The 14,013-nt window shown below is 40.3% G+C and overlaps 1 protein-coding gene across 4 annotated transcripts in view; it reads right to left on the bottom strand.

The window, feature by feature from the left end:
* Positions 1 to 14,013, bottom strand: part of PDE5A (phosphodiesterase 5A) — a 97,707-nt gene that overhangs the window by 25,270 nt on the left and 58,424 nt on the right. For 3 of the 4 annotated variants that reach the window (XM_019534037.1, XM_019534039.1, XM_019534040.1), the window contains exons 10-11: positions 10,790 to 10,965; positions 9,230 to 9,289 (exon numbers count right to left, since the gene is read on the bottom strand). In XM_019534037.1, the coding sequence (XP_019389582.1) occupies positions 9,230 to 9,289; positions 10,790 to 10,965 (236 nt within the window). The remainder of the gene's footprint in view (positions 1 to 9,229; positions 9,290 to 10,789; positions 10,966 to 14,013) is intronic. The other variant, XM_019534038.1, reaches the window with a different exon arrangement.

Raw genomic sequence — 14,013 nt, 5'->3', positions numbered from 1 at the left:
CTTAAAAACTGCTAGGAAGAGGATCATCCAAACTACATGACTCCTTTTATCTGATTCTGTTCAAACCTATCCTTTGTCCTATACATTCTTCAGCATCAATTTTAGATGCCACAAAGCCAAACCTCTCTCCTTTGCTCGTGACACAGAATCCAAGCTGACCCACCACAGGCTTAGTAAACATCTCTCCAGTGACCTGGAAACCACATTCTATTTTCAGATCTGCTACCTACCACAAAGTCAAGATATCCAATACCACATGTTGTCACATTAACATTAATTACTTGCAACACGAAGAAAAGCAGCTGACACCGCTTTCAATAATCACCTCCATTAATAGGAGCTTGGTTTGGTAATCATCATGTTATCGTATACTCTCATTATGTCACATTACAGCCAGGATTGATTGGGACAATCTGGGAATCTGCATAGAGCTAACAAATTGTTTGATACCGGGAACTCTGCATAATGTCAGTCTGTAAAGTCCAGATTTTTACTACCCTGCTGTGTTTTGCTCCCCTGCTGAGCTAAGACTTATAGGTGGTAACAGGAGAAATTCTTGTACCTTGCTCAAGGTAGGTTGTTACATTTTTATGTTCTTCCGTTTAAATGGCACGCTGTCATACAAAAAGATAACTGTTGCCCACAACACCAGTTTTTGAAGTATGAAATCTAGGGGGTAGCAACAAAGAACTGGACCACATGGTTGGAGACTTGGATCATGTGGCAAAGGGTGTGGCTGGACCTTATCAAGCAAAATGGATCAATCGCTATCTGTTGAATAGTGGAAAGGCTCTGATAGCAGCAATGAAAGAGAGAAGGACAGGAAGTGGAAGATAAAAATGAAGATTAGACCAGATTAGAAGCAGAAAGTTGGTTGCAGGAGCAAAAGGAGATTATATTGCAGAGGAGAAACTGTGGAAAGAAGGAAGGAACCTGGATACTTTAAGTCAGAGTTTAAAACCTCTGACCCAACCCCAAGAATTCACAAGAGGGGTGAGGCAGCTGAAACGAGAAAATGTATTTAGAGGCTTTGCTGTTTTGTCTTGATCTCTCTCTCATGATCTCCAAACTAAAGAGTAATTGTGGTACAAACCTTTGCAGAGCCTATGCCGATGTGCTTCAATTACTGTGGGTCCCCGAAGAGATGGACTGCAGCCCAAAGTGCCCACAAGTTTAGAACTCTGAGAAAGGGTGAGCTTAAAGAAGGGTCGGGCAGGAGTCAGCAGCTGTCCTGGGGGCAAAGGGCAGGTCCCACTTTCAGAGCTGAAAAAATAGTCTATGTCCAGAAAAGCTAAAGGAAAGAAGAAGTGTATGCAACTGCCCAAATTAGGGAGAGTGCAAGGACAGCTGGGTTCACTGAAGCAGCATCCAAACAGCAGCCTGATGAGCATTCAGAAAGGAAGCTTTCCTAGGGCTGTGACAACGATCAGTTCAGTTTCAAAGAATGAGAGATTTTCACCCAAGCGAGCACAATCACAGACTAAAACATGGCCAACTACCTCTCTCCAGAATGGAAGACTGTATTCCAAAGAGGGAGTAGGTGTCCATACCAATCATAACACTACTTGTAATTGTACAACTCAGATCTTTCTCCTAGTAGAAAGGATATCTTTTAACGATCTCAATTCAGCTTTATTCCACACAACTTTTTGTACCTTTTCAATGTTATTGCTGTACTTAAATCAGGAATACCGAATCATGAAGCTAAGGTTATGGAACTGAGATAAAAAAAAAAAATAACCCCACAACTATACATTATTTGCCTTAAGGTGGATCTAAAATGAAGGAAACAAAGTTATGTCCCACTTTGGGGGCCAGTAGAATATTCTCCAAGGGAAATAATCTAAAGACACAGGAAACCTAGGCTAGGGACAGAAGTTACACATAAACTGGTATAAGCAATGGGAAAGCAGTTCAAACCTGTAACACAATAACGCTAAGTAAAAACAATCAAAAGCTGGAGGCTGAATCAATTTAATCTTCATAGGTTAGTCCAAGCCACTTAGATTGAACCAATAAGCAAGTGAACAGATATTCACTTTTGATTCCAGAAATGCAGCCACATGTCTGCAGTGGCCCAGGCCAGAAGCTGGGGGTGCTAAAGCACACCTCAACTGGAGCAGACAAGGCTAGCCCATCCACCCTGTGAGGGGGAATTTGTGTGGGAGGCACAAAGCATCTTGGGTTGCTGGGGGCTGGGAATTCACTTGAAACTGGAGGGATCTGGGACAGAAGTTCAACGAACTGATTTAACCCAATCAATTAAGTCTGATACTACATCCATCCAGGTTCATCTTAAACCAGTTTCAGCCATTTTAAAAGCAGTTTATATGCACTGAACTTTTGTCGTATTACACATCTGAACCAGTTTCTGATCACTTATACCAGTTTATATGCAATTTTTGTCCCTAGGCTAGAAGTTCAGTGCACATAAACTACTTTCAAAACCAGTTTAAGATAAACGTAGATGGACGCATACACACATACAAAGGCAACTTAAGTTAAGCCATGTTGCAGTGTACACGTGTACAGCTCCTTGACATGGTGGCAGCCATCTTGTGAGCTAAGACAACTTGACTAATACGACTCAACTGTCAGAGCATACACATGTATATGAAACAGAGTCAACTTAAATGCAGAGGAAAATTATACACCTCAGAGCTATATTATCATGAGTCAGCTTAAAAAAGTCAAGTCAGCTTAACTGTCACCAAGTCAGTACTCTGTGTATGTACCCAGACTGAACTGATTCAGGCTAAATCACTTGATTGAATTTCTGTCCCAGATCCCCTCCAGTTAACTCATAGTCCCCCACCATCCCAAGATGCTTAGCACCTCCTCAGCAAACCCCACTTCGCAGGTTGCGTGGACTAAACTTGGCCCAAGCTGTCTGATCCAGCCAAGGAGGGAGGCATGCCTTAGGACTCCTTGGCTTTTCGTCTGGGCCATCGCAGACATGCGACTGCATTTCCAGAATCCAAAGTTCACTTGCTTATTGGTTCAGGCTATGCAATTCAGGCTAACCTGCAAAGATTGAATCAATTCAGCCTTAGGTTTTTTGACTGTTTTTTTTACTTTAGCCGTAATAACTTCCAAGTGATGTAACGCTGGGGTGTTATACATGTTCTCACAAGCCAGATTCAGCCTACAGAACCATTCATCCAACAGAAGCTGGGGGGCATGGCCTACCATGGAATTTGGGGTCCCTGGACCCAGACAGCTGTAGTGATCAGCAGCAGCCACCTGGACTTGTGCTGCTGCCTAAATGGAGCTCCACACTGCTACCTGAATGTGACCCCACTAAAATTGCTGCTGGCTTGCAAATCCAGCCCAGGAGGAACCCCTGTGGTCAATTCTAGGGCCTACAGTGAGTTTGATACTCTTTCCGTAGCATTTTTAGTGTTTTCAACTACACATACAATGATTTAATGAACTAGGAGCCACTGTTTAATTTTGCTTTCATTAAATCACCATGTTCTTCCACCTCCAAAGTACTGATAAAACAGAGATTACATTCATTCATTCAAGATGGTGAAGGTGGGATAGTAATTCCAAAGTCAGTGGAATATTATGATTCTCTGCACTGGAGCTTGTGCTCTTGTCCCCGGTAAAACAGAAGACATTTCAGAAAGACATTTAATTTGTCTGGGGCCATACTAAAATTGGAGGATATTATCCTGACTGTGTAAAGGGGTAGACAGGATATAACCCTGACCGTCTGCTTGCATGTTTTTAAGAATGCCAAATGCAATGTCTTACTATATCACTGTCGCTGCCACTGGGTATTGACCCTCAGAGGTACAGAAAGCTCTTTCAGCACCTGGGGCAGAGGTGGTGATGGGGAGAAATGGAGTGGGGAGATGCAGGGAGAAGAGCAGAGTCTTACTTTCCCAAGCTCTGTTTAGTTGGTGGCAGATGCTACTGTTGCGGTTGCTGCTGTAGTAGTGTGGGCTTGGGCAGCTGCAGCTGAGGAACAGGCAGCAGCAAAGACTCCCTGAGGCAGCTCCTAGTGTCCTGTTCATTTCCCTGAACTCTCCGGTGCAGGACTTGGCCTCCCATAGCAAAGCTTCACTGGGGTTGGAGAGGGGACATCATTTTACACACACTCTCCTCCAGATACACTACTGGCATAGAGCTGCACCTGCCATGGCAAAGACTCCTGGAAGGAAGTGGTCATACTGGTAGTACCTCTAAATCAGTTCCCAGGGCTAAGGCCCCACTCGCCTCCCCCTAGATACACCACTGCTGACCTCCCCCCACATCTATATAAAGTGAAGTAAACACTAGACTTTCATAACCAGATCTTCCATGAGGTAAAAGGGTAGATGCACACAGTGGGAGCTCAAAAGAACGTTTGCCCATGCTCATATCCTGACCTCTTCTATAATTTATCTTTTTTGCTTCTGGTTTTGCTGCCTACATAGAAAAAGAGTACATTTCATTCAAACTGAGAGATAGAAACCCCAATCTTCCAGCTATACACACCTTACAGACCTGAATTTCAGTTCCCAGAAACACCAGAGACTGTTCTCCCCTTTTCTATTTCATGAAAGCTATGACACTTGTTATCATTTTAATCTTGATTCCTAGTCTACACCACTACATCTTTTAAAACCAGCACTAGCTTCCCAACTGACCATTTCTTCCATTTGACTGTGCTTTGTTTTTTTGTACCATGGGAAAATTACAAAAGAGCTTGTCATAGAAGAGTACCTACTTTTAATGCCCTTTCTGAGCATAACTGCACTGTAACAAGCTTACTATGTGAGTAATGCTTACTATATTTATTTAAGTACTGCAGTAGGCCCTGGAAGTTTGACCAGGGATTCCACCACAAAAGACTTGTTGGTCTATGAAAATGGCTACCAAAAAGCATATCTGGCAGTGACAGCATATGCCTGAGTTCAGAAAGAAACCTTCTTCAAGACAATACCTAAACACATGCTTAACCTTTCAGCTTGTCTTTAAGAAGAACACTACAAATGCAGTCATTAATGCCATGGTTTTCTCAGTCAGTATCTTACACAGATTACAATTAAAAACAGAAAAATTGTTTTAACCCATAGACTGAAATACACATTCCTAACAAAAAAACACAAGTTTTAGTAACAGATATTCAACATTAAAGTTAAAACTAGGTCTATAGATTACCAGCCAAACAAAAATGTACTATTTATCTTGAGAGTTGTTTGACCCTGATTTTTCCTAGGCAGCTGCTAAGGCCATGAATGTACAGAAACACCAGATGGCTTCCAAAAAATATGATAGATATGATAGCAGGAAAATTTTCTTACATTTCCTAGTGCTTCACTCTGCTGTTAAAAACATAAATAAACAAACAAAAATGTGTCCAAATACAATAGAAATGGTAGATGCTGGCTATAGAGTTTTAAATAGTAAGACTGGTATTCATCCTAATTTTAGGGAACAAAATTTAAATTCATACATCAGATAATGGACTGCAAGACCAGATTTAATTTCTGAATAACCATCTGTAATCATTTTAGATTAAAACCTCCACTTAGTGACTGTTCTAGTTGTCAGGTTAGACATATTGCAGAAGTTTATATCTCCAATACATCATCTTACTGGCTGGCCTATAAGAAGTGGAATGGTTCAATCAAAGATAATAAACATGAATATTCAATGTCAGACACATGCATGAATATATGCTAAGGCTCGATTAACAAATCTCCTATGACATACTACTGGCACAAATGTATCCAACAATGAAATCCTGCATCTTTTTATTAGGACTTTTATTATTGTGGAAGACATAGAAAATGACAACAGAATTAAAGGGGATCATCTCTGGGGGGAAAGGGAAGAATTTGCTTTAAAGAAGAGATTTCTGACATTTAGAGAATCTTACCTCTAACAAGCAGATTTCCGAGGCCAAATTTAGGCCAAGTGATGCTATTGAAAACGAGCTGCTGAAAACATAATGTACCACAACTTGCACTTTTGACCTATGTCTTCCCCTGCTGCTGAAAACCAGTGAGGAATAACGGCATCTATCATGACTGGTTACTGTCAAGGCTGCAATGCTTCCTCTCCTGAGGGAAGAGGCTACCAGTTTCCCTTAAGGAAGCTGTTGTGTGGGTGTCACTCAGTTCACCTCCCCACACCTCCAACCACACACCTGATTTGCTATACTGTTAACCTGGCAGTGGCTGACCAGTATCTATTCTTGTCATTTTTGTTTAAGATTCTGAGGAAAAGTCGTGAGCAGGCAAGTCTGAGCTTCTAGGACTTCCAGATCTCCTGAACTTGATCACTGACCTGTTTACATGCAGAGCACAGAAACTGTTTGTTTGGGCAGATGAACTAAGTGACAAATACCAAGTGTCCACACTGATCCCTCAGCTGCCTTTGTTATGCTAATCATGATACTATTTGCGTGCAAAAATTAAAGAGTACTTACTGATGGGACTCGCCCTTTAATGGGTGACTCTTTCCTGAAAGGTCCCGCATGCAGTTATTTTCAAGGAAATCTTCAGTGACAAGGAATGTCTTATGCAGTATTTCACAGAGCTCTCTCTCGTGCTTCTTCTTGTTCAATGTGTAGATGAGTCAATAGGAAGAATTAATGATGAAGCTTGGGCTGCTGAGTTTTCAGTATACTGAGTGACAGCCTGCTCTTTACAAAGGTGCTTGGGAGGGTTTTAGGCATAGATGATGATTAGCTGAAGGAAGCTCAATTTTGCTCAAATAGAAGTGATGCTGGTTGGAGGGGAACCAACTGGAAGACATGACAAGCGGCATACCTGCCCCTTTGCCTTTGTGAACACACCATTTGTTTTTCCAAGTTAATGATCTGGGGCATTATTAGACACTCCAGATGCTGTCAGACAATCATGTAATGACTAGGATAGCTTATTTGCCCAGTTTATGTCTGGGCAGAAGACTGAGGCAATTTATTTTGATTGTAGTTCTAGTTATTGTGATCATCATTGCCTTCATCTTCTGGAGGATACATTTCCAAAATATTTTCACAATTTCTTTCCTTTTGGACTGATGCACATTTCACTCTAAAGAGCCTTAAGGTATTTCCAATCAGCTTAGAAGAGAGAGACCATTTCTTTCTCAGTATGAGGCTGACATAGTTGGCGTCAGTAGCAAAGAGGCTCATTTCCTATCTACCCCCGACTTGGTTTACAAAGGCTTTGTACACTGAAGTCAACCCTCACCCTGGTTTTTCTGCTGATTTCCAGAGTATGCTGCAAATCTCATCTTTTTCTCCAGGTTTTTGAAAGAAGGTGAAAGCTCTGTGGGCTAGGGCCTATGGTTGCGGTGTTTCATATTTTTCATTTGGAACTCTGGGGAGGCTGCTGTATCAATTTTTGTTTGGATGGCTGGATTATATTTTTAACGTATAGAAAGCACCAGCATATGGTATAGAAAGCAGAAACCTCTCTTTTTAGCACAAATCATAACATAATAAATATGCAGTCACGATCGATAGTAGAAGTCTGCTGATTTGGTTGGGGTTCTTTTCAAGATATTAAAAACAACATAAGGAGTGATTTTTTTCCCAAAAGTATTTAAACTCAGAATGGTGAAAGATACAACAGAGCAGAAAGAAAGTTCTGTTCTGAAAAGCAGAAACTCTAACAAAGGGGTTGACAGACAGAGGGACAAACTAACCACTATGTTCTTCATGGCCTTCCAGTCTCAAGGTAGGGAGAGCAGTGGATTAGTGATGTCTGAATTCTGGGTCAGTCACCAGACGGCTGGGGGAGTACTGGCCACTGACAGCCTTGCTGCTAAACAGTCTATTAGCATATGCTACTTCATCCATTATTATTCTGTGTTCTGTAGGATAACATGTATGAGACCATAGTGATGTAAATGTCAAACTCATGTACATACAAAACACAAGTTCTTGATGAAGTCAATAAGGGGTATCTTTATAAATCCAGGGGCCAAATCTAGCTGTAACATTGTTTTATTATGCAAGTCTGTAAAGGATTTCTAAATTTAGTTTTTTACAATCTTTTGACTGCAATTTCCAATATCAACCTCAAATTTATCCTGGAACTCAGAGACGGGAGCTAGCAAGAAATGAATCCAAACAAAAATTTGAGCTGCGTGGGAGCTAGGTATTGAGTGGTAAACTAAACATTAACCAAGGCACTTGCAAAGATGGGAGCAAAATACAAAGCACACACAAAATTAACTGAGCAGCATACTGAACATGGAAGCTCTAGAGGCAACAGAATCCCTTGACATTAAAATGTTCCATGAAGTCAAAAGACATACCACAGTATGAAATATTTGCTATCACAGTAACAAAATACTGCACTTCCATAGCATTTTTATATCAGACATTCTCAAAGCACTTTACACACAGTGCTGAAATACCAGACACAACAGGTCAAGGTCCAAAAAGTATATCTAATGATGGAAGTATCATGGGGTTCAATTTGATAATGAAGAATGTGGTGATTGAGTTCTCCAAGAAAACAAACAAACAAAAAACCCCCACAAAATAAAAACACATGACAAACAGTGGGAAGTAGCAACAGAAGTGCAAGAGGGAAAAAAAGAATGAAAAATGGCTGGACCCAGGCCTGAAGCCACAGGATAATTTCTCTTGGGGAAGAGTATCTTAATCACAGTATCACACAAATACTCATTCATCAGGAAAGTGGTTCTAACTTAAAACTAACCAACAACCACACAAAAAATAAAATAATCACACAATGAACAAAGGTAGGGATTTCAGTAGAAATGGTATCTGCAGTACTATGATTGAAGAATGGTATTTCTGTTATGGAAATCCTGATGTTTCAATTTGTTTTCACCCTAATTTGTACAGAGTCAAAACAATAAAACTTTTCACCGAAGGAAGAGTTCTCAACATTCCCAATTTTTTATTCCGAGTTACAAGAACACTGTGTGGGTTAGTCTGATGTTAATCATCATGCCTGCCTAAACTGAGAACCTCTGTTCAAAGTCTGTCATGCTTCTGTTCTCCCTATGATCCAATCTTTCTAGCAAGACTACATCGCTCATGACTCACAGTGGCATTTTCCTGTTCCATGATGTACCAATGCAGCAACAACCCTGCTTTCGTAGTAACTAAGACTCCTCCAAGCAACTAAAGCTTTTTTTTTTTTTTAAACACACCTGGCATGTTTATCAGTCATGTCCTCATAAAGGAGTCAGTCTTCATTACATTAACAGAATAATTTATAAATAATAGTAAAAAAAAAAAATCAATTACCGCTGTTACCTGCAGCTCCCTCGTTTCTTCTTCAGCAGCTGAAGCATGATACGAGAGGATCTACAGAAGAAGGAAAGAAAGAGCCTTGAGTACAAATGAAAGCATGCAATGTAAGAACAACCAAATTACTGGGGTTACTTTAAAACACAAAGATTTCAGACTGCAATTCCAATTTTGTGATGCACCATATTTGGACAAAACTTGTACCTTTGCAAAGATCCACTGACTTTAACGGAGCTCTGCACAGGCACAGACATGTACACATTCACAATGCATCAAAGAATCAGGGCTGATATATGTAATTTACCATTCTCCCAATGCGTGAAGGCTTGATATAGCCAACCAAAGAAGAAAACTTAAACAAGTTTTGGGCAAAGAGCTCTGATTTTCTTTTCTTTTCCTTATCTCTGTGGAACATGTTCATGTCCTGATCTGACATACACATAGCTCATGGAACAGCTATAATTACAAGCCTGACACTGCTGTCATAATAAGACCTTACTTTCAGGAGTTTGTAACTTAGACAAAAAAGAAAATTCTGCCCTGGATAAAAACTTGGCAGAACAGTCTGAGAGAAAATATTTTTGTTTTAAATTAACAAAATAAACTCATGCTAATTTTTTAGTCCAGAGAATAAAAGACGAAAATGTTACAGGGTTGGAGACGTACGAAATTTGTTGCATATATGGACATACATATACACGCAACAAAATATTTTCAGTTTTTAATGAGAAAATGTTTTCATCATATAGTAAACTCTATCTCTAAAGAAATTTTATTTTTAGATGATAAAAAAGAGTGGAGTACTAACTTATGATGTAAATAAGTGGTCAGATCCTACTTTTAAAGATCTCTGCCACTGCTTTGATGGCACTGTTCTTATCTGCACAATTTAAAATGCTTAGGTCCAAGTTAACAAGAGAGCCATCATGTTTCCTTTTGAGGCTACATATTCCACAGTTTACAAATTTTGCAAAGATACTATTACACATTGAATATCAGTCTATCACATTTAACTTTCTGGCTTACAGTTATCTTCCAAGCAGTTTAGCATCTTAGGCTAGAGCTTCCTTTTAATACCCTGGTCATTACAGTTAACAGTAACCAATTCAAAGGCTATGACCAGATGACGTTCGTGCCTGATATGGTTTGATGTAGGCAGAGGAAGTTGCAGAAAGCCTACAGTAATGCTGCTGTTACTCTCCATGCTGGTTTGTCTAACAGATTGAGCCAAAATCATCACAGAAAACCTCAGACAAGAAGAGGAAGCCCCTAATCCTCCAAACCATTTCCTCCTTCTACGTAATAGGACAAACCAGCTATGCTGATCTCTGTACCCAATGTCCAGCCTAATGTTAAGGGAATGCTGTGTTCATGTTCACCACTAAACCCCAGGAGTGCAGTTAAAATACAACAACAAATAAAATACTATGCAGGCAAATGCAGAAACAAGAAGCAAATCAGTACCACCCCGGTACAAAAGACTGGGCCAAATTCTGTTCATATATTATTTATACTATGTATGAAGCCAAATAAGGGCTGCCTAGATTTTGGGCTCACCTCTAATGTCACCATCTGCTTGGCCATGGCTCTCTCCACAACTTCATACATTTGGGTATTCTGGATCCCCAAACCACAAAAGATAACAAAAGCTTCCAAAAACTGCTCATCATTTCTATTGAAAGCCTTGATTTTACCTGAGTTTTCTTCCATCTTATTCACAAGCTGACACACACCTACAACAGGACACAGGAAGTAAGCAAAAAATACACAGAAATAGGCAAAATGCTACTTTGTTATATGAAAGGACACAAATATCTCTACATTTTTATATTATAGAAAACAAAAAATGCATTTAAGGTAATTACTGCACATACTACCCCAAAGTTTACTAGAATTATATTACTGTGCTCCTGAATAAATACTACAGTGGTACATGTTGTTTTGTGGAGATCTATGAAAAGTAGAAATATAGGTCTGTACAGGCTGGCTTATTTTGCAAAATTCTAGAAAGTAGTTTTCAACTTGACTTTTATTATTAATAGTACTTCAGATTGATTTAATCCCTAAAGACAATTTGTCCTTTAGAGGCTAATTAGATTTTTGTAACCATGCCAAAAGAACATTTATGAATGTCAGGATAGTGGTACACAGAATTTGCACTTCCTTATTTGAACCAGAACCGGAAAGCTAAAAAAAAAAAGTGAGCCAAGTAAAAATACTTAGCATTCAGGATAAAAGTTCAAATCAAAATTCTGATTCTACAAAGATATGGTTTCTCCTATTACAACCTGACCCAAAGTATAACAAAGTCACTGAAAAGCTAAAGTTGGGTTTGGATCAATTCCTAAATTCAGATTACTTATTAATACAAAACAAACAGCTGTATTTGTTATCGCAGACTCTACTCATTTTGTTTAGGAATATGAATAGAATTGTGTGTGTGTGTGAGTCTCTAAGCTTTTGGACTGTGAAGGCAAACATGCTGGATCAAATGCAAAAAAATTAAAATAATTTATATATATTTATATAGTTTGCTTGTATGATTATATCTATCAATTGTTCAATCAATCTACATCACACACACAAGCAAAAAAACACCATTACAAAATTTAAAATTACAGCTTTTACCATACTGTGCATTATATGCTCTGGATTAGAGGTGCTTAACCCCCAGCCCAAGGGCCAAATGTAGTCCCCAGTACTGTGTCATCCAGCTCATGGAGCTCCCTACAGATCCATGGGAGTCCTGTGGGCCATGGCTTTTGCACTAGATCAGGCACGTATGATGGTGCAGGGCCTGATCTTTGCATGCATGGGCTGGGCAGGGGAGACATGAGCACAATCCTGGGGTCCAGGCACTGACCAGGGGATATAGTGCTGGGACTAGTCCCAGCTAAGCAGGGAGAGTGTGGGACTCATTAAGTGCAATCCTGGCATGCTGGAGCTGGCCAGAGGCAGTGCAATGCCCTGGAATTGGATCCCAGCCTGGTAGGGCCCCAGAGCCTGATTCCCTGCCAGGCAAAGATGGCATAGGGCACAAGGGCCTGATCTTGGTGCACGGGGGTGGTGGTGTTGGGCCTCACCCAGCCTGCAGGAACAAAATCTAGAGCACACCTGATATAGATAGTTCACATACCCGATTTACTTGAATCCAGGACTAGGTTTTCTTCCCCATTTAACCTTGTGGGGTGGAATAAAGTTCCTCATCTTGGATCTGAGTACACGGTGCTTCAGGAGGCAGGCAGGTGCTGCACCTGGAGTTGGAGCCACAGTTGCTGCCTGCTCCCCTGACATCACTGCCTCTGCCCTTCTGCCCACACCCCACTGCCACTTACCCTCTGGCTCTGACAGGGCTCCAGCCCCACTCTAGCCCAGGGCATGAAGTATGCAGTTGCCTTGGCCCCAGCTCAGCTGGTAGCAGCAGCAGTAAGGGTGGCAGCAGCTCTGGCTTGGGCTTCAGCTCCACTTGGCTGGAGCTGGTGCCAAAACAACCATGTGCTCTGTGTGGAACTGAATCCAGAGGGCAAGCAGTATGTGGAGCAGGAAGGCAGGTACTAGAGGTCAGGGGTTAGGCTGCTTGACTTCTACATCACCTGCTCCCTCCCTCCCCCACTGTCTGTCACCTATTGCTACAAAGGTAGGGGATGAATTCAAGACCCTCAAATAATTATATTCTATACATGGAAAATAACAACAAATGTATATCTTTTCCATGTACAGAATCTCATTATTGGAGGGTTGTCTTAAGTTCAAACTCATCTTGGATTCAGGTAAATATGGTATGAAGTAACATATTTAACAACTAAAACAGGAATAGCAAATACTGTTTTGTGCAACATCCTCAACATATATCACTATTGGAAGATGGTGGGGGTTTTTGCTTCGATAGAATTATTTTAAAATTTGCACAGGTAGAAATGAAACTAACATTTGGACTCCTACCTTTCTGTTACTTATTATGCGCAGTTGTGAGGCCAGATCCTCAGCTATTGCAGAGCAGTGCATAGGTTACAAGTATTGGATAACAATGGAAACTATTTTGCAGCTATTTCAACAGTGGGTGTTATCAACAGCTACTTTAAGACCTGGTATTGAACTAAGGATTTGTTTGTTCCCAACTAAGAAGATTCTCAACTAAGAAGGTTCCCAAAAGTTTAGCAATCTACACTTTCAGTTGAAAATTACTTGTTTCAGATTAAGGAAAAAATCAACAAGAAATATCATAAGAGTTTCCATGTGCCACTTCATGTACATCTTCTCTGCTATAATCTGTAGCAACTTGGAAAACAAAATGGTTTTTGCATCTATAGGTAGACTAAGTTGCTAGAATCATGAAGGTTCTCTACATAGAAAAGTGTCAAAACTGCCTGTACATAAAAGCCATGGGTTTGGGGGTTTTTTTTGCCAGATTATGCCTTGTTTTTGGAAATTCTGCCAGGACCAGATAATATTCTCATTGGATTGATAAGAATGTTGTAATTGATGGAAGAGTATGGGATCTGTGCCAAAAGGCTTTGATCTCTGATTAAATGGAAACTTAAGGCCCTACTACAATACAAATAATGCAACACAGTATAATAAAAAATAATGTGCAACAGCAATGAATGAGAATTCACTGGGAGACGCACTGATTTCATCCTAGGGAGAAAGATCTGATCTAGCATTACACTCTATAGATGGTATGGGACAGTCTTGTAGATTTCATATTTTCAGCTTCCTATTTAGGAAACTATTTTCCCTGTTTAGAAAACTAATAATTTCCATAGCAACTGTGATGTAAT

The sequence above is a fragment of the Crocodylus porosus genome, unplaced genomic scaffold (assembly GCF_001723895.1).
Source record: "Crocodylus porosus isolate Cpor-Errol unplaced genomic scaffold, CroPor_comp1, whole genome shotgun sequence".
In the NCBI taxonomy this organism is placed as follows: domain Eukaryota; kingdom Metazoa; phylum Chordata; order Crocodylia; family Crocodylidae; genus Crocodylus; species Crocodylus porosus.
Note: the sequence above shows the minus strand (reverse complement) of the source record. Positions and strands in the feature narration are given on the sequence as shown.